The 10,669-nt window shown below is 33.8% G+C and overlaps 1 protein-coding gene across 1 annotated transcript; it reads left to right on the plus strand.

Moving 5' to 3' along the window:
• The first annotated feature begins 326 nt into the window (after positions 1-326).
• LOC132550005 (uncharacterized) lies at positions 327-9,075 on the plus strand. Its single transcript, XM_060213998.1, has 4 exons — positions 327-331; positions 5,911-6,853; positions 7,298-7,393; positions 8,758-9,075. Exons 1-4 carry the CDS (start codon positions 327-329, stop codon positions 9,073-9,075), a joined length of 1,362 nt encoding a protein of 453 aa, XP_060069981.1.
• Positions 9,076-10,669: the final 1,594 nt, after the last annotated feature.

The following is a 10,669-nucleotide window of genomic DNA, read 5'->3' on the forward strand; positions in this document are numbered from 1 at the left end:
TGCACACTGCCTTCACAGACCATTCAGACCTCACTCATATCACAAGACAGGTTATGTTTTTCCCCGTGAAAATCCATTGTTTTTGGGACAGAAAATAAGTTTTCTTAAACAAAAGCTGAGGTCTGTATCGAATGTAAAGGCAAGGATACGTATGTGTAGGAATTTTTATACAGTATTCACTATTCAAAGTTTTCACATCTACTTATAGAACTGGAGATATAAATCTCTAATTTGCTTGAAATTTAATATCTGTTTATGATTTGACTTTGAATCACAAGGAATAGAGTTTCTGAATTATCTGTGACAGTATGGCGGTGTTGAACACTATGACGTGAGACTAGTGAGAGAAAGTCTTTGGTTATTGTTATGAAGGTTGTGATATTTTGTGCGACACAAAATTAAAAAAAATCACATCTATTAGTTTTCCTGCGTTTTCTGTCATTTTACTATTTGGAAACTTTTTAATGGAAGCTGACCGGACTTTGACTTCTAGCAGCTGTTAAGAATGAATCTAGTGTTGATATATTCCTCATACACTTGTCATATCGAATTAATGGTTTATAAATTGATTGATCAAATGAATTTTGACTACTTCTCATATGAATTATCGTCGTTATACCTAAGTATCTATTTCTTTATACCAGTCAGATCCATTGTAAATACAGCTCTTATTTTGAAAACATGACATTACTTAGACTTGACCGAAATTGGTCAGCATTAATGCAGAACATCGATTAGTTGACATATAAATTACAATAGATTATTTCAAACGGAAGAAGAAACAGTTTTCACTTGTGATATTTTATAACATTCCATTAAACACTAAAACGATCTGGAAATTATTTTGTTGCACATCTTGGGTGATTACATATTACATTTTCATCAAATTTAAATAAATGTCAATAATTTCTTAAATGTGTTACATGTAAAGAAAAAATGAACAAATCCACGTATATTATCAGGAATTCTTTTCCGTGCTTTACATTTTAAAAGAAAAAAAAAGAATCCGGACGGATTTGAACTAAAACTCACAAGGCGGATTGCAGATACGCGACGTGGAAGCCACTACTGAAAGCATTTCGCTTTCACTAAGCTATCAACACAGTTGGTTAAAGTATTGGCAGATGTCTCAATTTTAAAGTATTACAATGATGTAGCCCATACAGACAAGTAAATGTGTATATTACATAGGCCGGAGCAGATATACATGGTATTGGAAATTTATGTATATCTTCCGAATAAAGCCTTAATTAAGCATGAGAAACAATATATTTTCTCCAGGAAGTCATCACCCTGACAGGAGACAATTTTAAAGCATTTGTTATCATAGATTGGTTTGGCTTTTATAATATAACTTTCTATCGACAGTTTTGGTTATTTAAGAATCATCCCTATGTATGGTATCAATGTCAGAGGAGTAAGTGTGTTTGTGGGAGATGACGATATGTTCCGGAAGTCGCAATGTGAAGTGTGTGATCCGGATTTATAGTGCCATCACACTGAAGTATACCCGCCGACAACAGACAGATCAGGCGTTACACTGCCACAAGGCTGAGTGTTAAGTGGTAATAGGTAACTACCATTCATATTTATTGTGGTATGTCTCGACCGGGAACATAATCCAAAGCTTTCTTCACTAGAGCGAATGCTCAACTCAAAGTCATCAAACGGGACGAAGTGTGAAGGGAGATATTAAGGAAAGGAGTTATTTAGAAAGAAGATATTAGATAATGCATTGGATGCAACAGGTACAAATTTTACAGCCTACCTACAGATCAGGCTGCTATTGGGACATAACACAGTATTTTCTCGTACGTCACTACAGGTATCTACCTAGATCTCCATAGGTCTATATAATCTAACACAATAGTTTGTCATGTTCCCCTATCATTATCGTAATAATGACAGGTCGGTCGATCTATACTGTGGAGAAAACCAACCGCTTTAAGAGATCACAATGTTATGACAGATGAATTGGATGTCGTGTCTTCGAGCTGTAGTCTGTTTAGTAATAAGTATCAAACAGTCTGTTTCCTAATTAGTATCAAACAGTCTGTTTCCTAATTAGTATCAAATAGTCTGTTTCCTAATTATTATCAAACGGTCTGTTTCCTAATTAGTATCAAACGGTCTGTTTCCTAATTAGTATCAAACGGTCTGTTTCCTAATTAGTATCAAACGGTCTGTTTCCTAATTATTATCAAACGGTCTGTTTCCTAATTAGTATCAAACGGTCTGTTTCCTAATTAGTATCAAACGGTCTGTTTCCTAATTAGTACCAAACGGTCTGTTTCCTAATTAGTACCAAACGGTCTGTTTCCTAATTAGTACCAAACGGTCTGTTTCCTAATTAGTATCAAACGGTCTGTTTCATAATTAGTACCAAACGGCCTGTTTCCTAATTAGTATCAAACGGTCTGTTTCCTAATTAGTATCAAACGGTCTGTTTCCTAATTAGTATCAAACGGTCTGTTTCCTAATTAGTATCAAACGGTCTGTTTCCTAATTAGTATCAAACGGTCTGTTTCCTAATTAGTATCAAACAGTCTGTTTCCTAATTAGTATCAAACGGTCTGTTTCCTAATTAGTATCAAACAGTCTGTTTCCTAATTAGTATCAAACGGTCGGTTTCCCAATTAGTATCAAACAGTCTGTTTCCTAATTAGTATCAAACGGTCTGTTTCCTAATTATTATCAAACAGTCTGTTTCCTAATTAGTATCAAACAGTCTGTTTCCTAATTATTATCAAACAGTATGTTTCCTAATTAGTATCAAACAGTCTGTTTCCTAATTAGTATCAAACAGTCTGTTTCCTAATTAGTATCAAACGGTCTGTTTCCTAATTAGTATCAAACGGTCTGTTTCCTAATTAGTATCAAACGGTATGTTTCCTAATTAATATCAAACGGTCTGTTTCCTAATTAGTATCAAACGGTCTGTTTCCTAATTAGTATCAAACGGTCTGTTTCCTAATTAGTATCAAACGGTCTGTTTCCTAATTAGTATCAAATAGTCTGTTTCCTAATTAGTACCAAACGGTCTGTTTCCTAATTAGTATCAAACAGTCTGTTTCCTAATTAGTATCAAACGGTCTGTTTCCTAATTAGTATCAAATAGTCTGTTTCCTAATGAGTATCAAATAGTCTGTTTCCTAATTAGTATCATTAGTATCAAACGGTCTGTTTCCTAATTATTATCAAACAGTCTGTTTCCTAATTAGTATCAAACGGTCTGTTGCCTAATTAGTATCAAACAGTCTGTTTCCTAATTAGTATCAAACAGTCTGTTTCCTAATTAGTATCAAAGTCTGTTTCCTAATTAGTATCAAACGGTCTGTTTCCTAATTATTATCAAATAGTCTGTTTCCTAATTAGTATCAAACAGTCTGTTTCCTAATTAGTATCAAACGGTCTGTTTCCTAATTATTATCAAATAGTCTGTTTCCTAATTAGTATCAAACAGTATGTTTCCTAATTAGTATCAAACGGTCTGTTTCCTAATTAGTATCAAATAGTCTGTTGCCTAATTAGTATCAAACAGTCTGTTTCCTAATTAGTATCAAACAGTCTGTTTCCTAATTAGTATCAAACAGTCTGTTTCCTAATTAGTATCAAACGGTCTGTTTCCTAATTAGTATCAAAGTCTGTTTCCTAATTAGTATCAAACAGTCTGTTTCCTAATTAGTATCAAACAGTCTGTTTCCTAATTAGTATCAAACAGTCTGTTTCCTAATTATTATCAAACAGTCTGTTTCCTAATTAGTATCAAACAGTCTGTTTCCTAATTAGTATCAAATGGTCTGTTTCCTAATTAGTATCAAATAGTCTGTTTCCTAATTAGTATCAAACGGTCTGTTTCCTAATTAGTACCAAACGGTCTGTTTCCTAATTAGTATCAAATGGTCTGTTTCCTAATTAGTATCAAATAGTCTGTTTCCTAATTAGTATCAAATAGTCTGTTTCCTAATTAGTATCAAATAGTCTGTTTCCTAATTAGTATCAAATAGTCTGTTTCCTAATGAGTACCAAACAGTCTGTTTCCTAATGAGTACCAAACGGTCTGTTTCCTAATTAGTATCAAATAGTCTGTTTCCTAATGAGTACCAAACAGTCTGTTTCCTAATTAGTATCAAATAGTCTGTTTCCTAATGAGTACCAAACAGTCTGTTTCCTAATTAGTATCAAATAGTCTGTTTCCTAATTAGTATCAAATAGTCTGTTTCCTAATGAGTACCAAACAGTCTGTTTCCTAATTAGTATCAAACAGTACACACGAGTATAAATAAAATTGTCCGTGTTTTAATAAGTGATATTCAAAATCGCAGATCTTTCCAGATGGCTTTCATCTACCTATCAATCTATTCTTATTCTCCATTTCTCACCTGATGGTTTGGTAAATTTCAGTCTCGATTTTGCAAAATCCTCAAATCTTTTAAACGTATAAAGGTTAGTGGGCTTTTCGTTTTAAACTGATAAAGTTTGTGTAATAATTGCAATATTGATATTGCTTCAGATTTAAAGAACAAGCTTTCCTCGAACTAGATGTTATGTGTACTTACATGTACGACACGTGTACCCAGCATAATTAGACATATGGAAATCATTATTTAATTTTTAACACAGAACCTAAATAAATGTTTGTAAAAGATATATACCCGTACCGAACAGATAAGTGACTAACATACACATACTCTATGTGTTTTTCTCCTCACTGTGCTGTCAGTTGCGATATCTATTTCAGAACTGCATTATTAATTGGAAACAAATCTGTGACAAGCTGTATTATTGTAATCAATAGACTATCGCGCATGCGTGCTTAACGGTGTACACGTGTTCAAGGTGTTTTTTCTGTACTTGGTATAACGGATGTGACAGGTAAGTTAAGATCTTCATTCTTTTATAATTTCAGATTATAATTTCATTTTGTAACAAATGAAACACCAAGAAAACGCTTGTGAAGAGAAATGAACTGGACATCAATTGTCAATATAAAATGTGAAAGTTTATACACTGCACAGCAATTACCAGCAATGGCTATTACCCAACTTGTTAAATAAGATCCCTGCTCGAGATTCTTTAACTTATTGCCAGTTATTTGCATTTTCTAGATGTTGGATTATTAAGACTTTGTAGTCGTGAGCTTCGTCATTTAGTTCTTCGATCTTTTACGTAAGTTGTATATAAAAAAAAAAGTCAGGTTATGGTGAGTTCCAGACACTTGGCGCCTGCTATCAGCTTCATTTTAGTAAATGAAATCTATTTTCATTAAAATGGTTTTATCTTATAAATGATTCGATACTAGTGACGCTATAAACAATTATACAATCACGTTTAATATGATAGAAATATTATCAATCATTTAAAGAAGGTAACTTCCTTGAGATACAACATACTATGTAAGGCAGATTTCTGTATACCTATGCATTTATTGACATAAAGGTAACTTTTCGCTTGATATGTTTACACTTTTACAAGTGAAATGATTTTACTTAAGTGAATAGCATTGTTCTCGTGTCACTAAGTAACGTGTCATTGCGTTGCTAAGATGATTATTTTGTTCCTGTGAATCAGCGAAATAAGACTTGCGGTATTGACCACCGTGTTATTGTGTGTAATGATGTAAAAATTTTAGATATCACCAAATATTGATCATCATGTAAACTCCAGCTGGTGTATCATACAATAAAATACACGAGTCTTATCGTTGGTTAACAATACCTAAAGCAAAATTGATATAGATCCTCCACTATATTCAATCTTTCTCAGTGCTTCAGGTTATTTTTTTATTTTGCATCTACGAAAGTGTCTGTTTGAACTACACATCAAGCATTCCAGAAATATTGTAACACAAATTGTTTATCTAAAGCAGTTTAACACAGTTCTTTGTAAAATTTATGTTTTTTGTTTCAGAAGACAGAGAAATGAACTGAAGCAACAGGTGAACATGTCGGATGAAATACCAAACCACAATGTGGAACAAGAAGCTGAATACACTACAACTCGTTCATCAAATCAGGCCGGAGCCTTAGAACCGGACATGGAAGAAGACAGCTTAGACGGGGACTCTGATCACTTCAATTTACAGGAGGTCAATGCTGGCAAAAACGATCAAGTTCTTGGCTCATCTGAATACGACAATACATATCAACAGTCTCCTCGCTCTCATTCTGACTCCATAGATTCCCTTAGCCAATCAAATTCAAGCACAAATGAAAATTCCGAATTAACTGCTCTCTTGCCTTGCGCGGAATATCAAGAATCAGATGTAGAAAGAGGCAACACAGAGACGAAATCACGACTTCCTTTGAAATGTGCCTTGGGATTAAACCGGAAGTCTTCCCTGCCTAAGCAAAAAATACAAAAAGACATCAAAGTGCAAAAGAATTTAACAAAGAGTAAAACGGTTGACTTGGCGAAAGGAGTTTTCTGTCAGGGTGAAAAGAAAAGACTTAACCGTGGAGAATCCCAGACAGGTTTGAGCGAAAGTCGCGCTGTAAGAGAGACCTTAACGAGTCGCTTGCGATTTGAGAAACGGCACATTCCTCATGACCAAGATTGTGAAGGCGAGGACTACATGACGCCTACACAAAGGAAGGACCAGTTGCTGAAGGATCTAAAGATCCAAGTGAAGGATTTAGCGAGTGAGGTAGAAGCACGTGATCTCCAGATAGAGAGATTGAAACAGGATATAGATCAGGAGGCACGAGAGATAATCGACAGGAAGAAAGAAGAGGCTAGACTGCTTCAGTCTAACCTCGACATCTTACAAACTGAACACGATGACCTCAAGATGTCCTATCAAAAATCTCTTTGTAGCATCGTCGATTTGGAAGAATCCATTTCTCAACTAAATGTGAGTAAAGAAATATTGAAAAGGGTTTACCGACATTGTAAAGATTGTAGAAAAGACATAAAATGGAAAAGATCCTTTAGATATATAGATTTAGATACAGTAGAGCAAAAACAGTGAATTAAACTGCATCAACCAGCTGTTTCATCCTTTTAGGATTCGTCAATGATAAGGGCCTAGATTCTAAAGCCCAGCAGGCGTCTGAAGAAAATTCAAAATCTAGATTTTACGGTGCACTAATCTCCCATTATTTAAATATCAATATAACATTATCAGATTAAGCTATATCAATGTCCGTTTGTGTAGTTATCGTTATAATTTTTTAATGGGCCGAAACGTGTCAACGCAATATGAAGTTAAATTGTCATCATTCAAACCACAATGCTGGTCTTATGTTGTAATGTGTTCATGCCTTGATTTTTAAAACAAGTGTCTATTATGTTCCAGGAACGTATAGTGATCCAGGAGAAAAGAAACGAGCGAATCTACTTGGAAATGTATAAGAAGGGGCAAGAATCAGCTCAATTTGAACGAAATGTTGAGGTCTGTATACATAATTAGAGCTATGTGTAAAATATTTTGGGGTAATTACATATTCATTTATTTACCTATACATTTTCCTCGCACAAATTGTACTCGTGTAACATTTTATGATATTTTTTAATAACTGGTTAAAATTTGCTATTCTAGCAGTTTAGACAATCTGTGTGCTATACTTGTTCGTATTGATTTGGGAATGTCTGTTAAATAACATCAACATTTTTTTTCGTTTCAACTATTGTAAACTTACTGATTACTTAACACAGATAATCAATTAATTAATAAAAATCTGCAATCGAACGTAGGCGAATATTGATTGAATTGGCTATTCACGAGATTCTGTTTATTAGGCTATTTTCTAAAATAGCCTTGTGAAAATAACTTTGACTTATCAAGCTGACAAAACTTTGATCAACAGGTGACAAGGTAACATGTGTTTGATTTATTGACTGACCAAACAGCACGCGATGTGCACGCAATGTGCATGCAATGATATCATTACTTCTCAATTTACACCCGACTCAGTAAACGGTCCAAACGTGTTAGAACAAGAAAATACTTTTGCTGAGATTGTTGTGAGGAAAACATTTTATATGATTATATGACATTTTTGTGCAAAAGCATCAGTGACTAAAGGGTGACATTATTTTGCAATTTTTTGTTTGTTCGTTTTTTGTTTTTTGTTGTTTTTTTTTAATTTATTTTTTATTTATTCATCTTAACTACAATTGATAACAATTACTATATTTCCTGTTCAAAGGAACATAAACATATGGTCCATATGTTTAGGTAGTTTACAATAAATGTGAACCCATGTTTGCCGTTAGAATTTGAATATCTCTTCATACAATATTAAAGAAAACCATCTCCGGAAGGTAGAAACATGTATGTGTGTCGGAGTAATGCATTCTGACGAACCAGACAATAGGTGTATACTTTCAAAGTTGACGTGTTTATTTCTAATGCGCATTTTGTAGGGATATCAATACTCTGTTCTCAATGGCATGAAATACAATATACGTCCGTCCGTCCGTCCGTCCGCCGTCCGCACTCATTCAGGAGTAGTGGTGAGGAGAAAAAGCAGTTCATCCCGAAAAAAAAATCCATCATTAGACTTTGCATTGTAATTTCACTAAAGTACACAGGAATGCGTTTTGCAAAATCATTATGTTATTTCTTTTTGCTCTCTGAGGTTGGAGATATTTAAAGTCATCGATGAAGCGGAAGACGCTTATTCTTTCTGAACACTCGGTCTTATTCTCCTTGTACTTTTTCAGAAGTCTCCATGTAAATTATTCTTTTGTTTATATTTTTGGTATAGTTTTATTGAATTTGAATTAAGATATAAATATTTCCTTCTGTCGTAGTTGGAGCTGCTTGCAGTAAATTCTGAAAGTTCAAGTATGACGATGAAAGAACTCATAAGAAAGCTGGTTGTGACAGAATCCGAACTGGCAAAGTGGCAATCTTTTCGTCGGCAGGAGTCATACGAATCAGCAGAGAAACCGGAAACACAGGCGGATGTGACGTTACGATTTCTCAAGGACTCTTTCTTTCATTACCTAACAGACATGAAAGACTCAGACCGCCATCTTAGAGCCATGATCAGAATTTTTAATTATACTGATGTTCAGAAAAAGAGAATATCAAAATGCGTCACTGAAAAACAGAACAAAAGTGCATAACCTTAAATCAAATCTGGTCGAATTTTCTACAAATTTCTTTTTCTGTTTTGTTGAATTCGATTTACGAGTGTTTATTTTAATCTGTAGCTATACTCGAGAACACATAAATGAGTAATTATTATAGATTGTTGCTGTGTAACTAGCTTTCAAAATTGCTGCATTTCATGGATGTTTAGACATCAGACAAAGGGATAGTTGATATAAGAACTATGAATAAACATGAGATATGAGTGTGTTGCCGTGTTGGTATTTTCTTGATGTTTATTATATATTTCATTAACCATAACAAAATTGCTATGTGATAATTTGACATGGTATGGAGGAAAATCTAAAACAGTGGACCAGGCTTCGGATTTTATCTTTAGCGTACACATAACAGATTCCAAACTTTTACATCCAAGTACATTATTGTTTCATGATATCATATTTTCCCTCAATTTATTTCTTTTCTTTTGTAAGCTTGTATGTTTAGATGACACGACCATGTAATCTTTTATACTGTCGGTTTTCCGTGATACTGAGAGATACAACATGATTCAAACTCAGTTATTTTGACTGTTGTATGGTGAAACGCAGGACGTGACGTTGATTGTTTAACTTTTAAACAATATTTGGCATCGTTTAATTTGTGGTATGTATAACATGGAATGTTTATGTAATGTACACTATTGTAATTTGTAAATAGTATACATTTAAATCAATGGTAGAGTATGCATTGCTTGTTTCCATATATAGGATAATATAGATTTCATCCACTTGTGACACGCTTCAAAATCCTGTATAATCAGTGTTGTACAGCTATTTAACTGTGTATATGATTAATCTACAATCAAATGTTTTCTAAATGTTCACTTTTCTGTATTTAGCGGTATTTACTGAACATTGATTAACACCTGTAACAATTGTTATCTTTTGTTTTGAATTGTATGTTCTTTTTAGATATGTTTGTATAAAGTCCTGTTAAAAAGTGTTTGTTATCACACATTTTAGATTATTAATATAAGTATTATCTATTTATTTATTCATCAATACCAAATTTATGAATTTTTTTAAAATTGTTATTATTACAGGTAATTCGAGTTCACCTGTTGTACGTACAGAAATATATATTCTCTTTACAAACATTTGTGTTAAACAAGGTTTATTATCATACATTTTAGATTTCCAGAGTATTATCAATTTATTTATTTATCAAAATCAAAATGCTGAAAATGACGTGCATTTACAAACTATAATACCGATGATAAATTGGGCCCCTTTTACAAGACGTATTTCTGTTTTTTGATATAAACTTTATTCATTTTACAACAATTGCGAAACAAGTAATGTCAACTTATACTAATCATTCTTGTTGGCCCGGATGTAAGCGCGCGAGGGGTCTTATTGTGGGAGGAAACCGGAGTACCCGGGGAAAACCCACGTGGTCGGGCAGGTGACCCCTTACCTTTTCACGTCCGTTCCGGGAATCGAACCCCGGTCGGCTAGGTGAAAGGCGAGTGCGTTACCACTGCGCCATCCGACCATTTTTGTACGAACTTGAATTACCTGTAATATTAACAAACTCTTAAAAAGCCAAAACGTGAAGAATATGTAG

Source organism: Ylistrum balloti, unplaced genomic scaffold, assembly GCF_031769215.1.
Source record: "Ylistrum balloti isolate Yb309-2 unplaced genomic scaffold, AGI_CSIRO_Ybal_v1 Utg370100, whole genome shotgun sequence".
Lineage (NCBI taxonomy): Eukaryota > Metazoa > Mollusca > Bivalvia > Pectinida > Pectinidae > Ylistrum > Ylistrum balloti.

Coding starts and splice junctions, on each gene's coding strand:
- LOC132550005 (XM_060213998.1), top strand. Junction 6,854..7,297: donor AATCCATTTCTCAACTAAAT/GTGAGTAAAGAA, acceptor ATTATGTTCCAG/GAACGTATAGTGATCCAGGA. Junction 7,394..8,757: donor AATTTGAACGAAATGTTGAG/GTCTGTATACAT, acceptor CTTCTGTCGTAG/TTGGAGCTGCTTGCAGTAAA.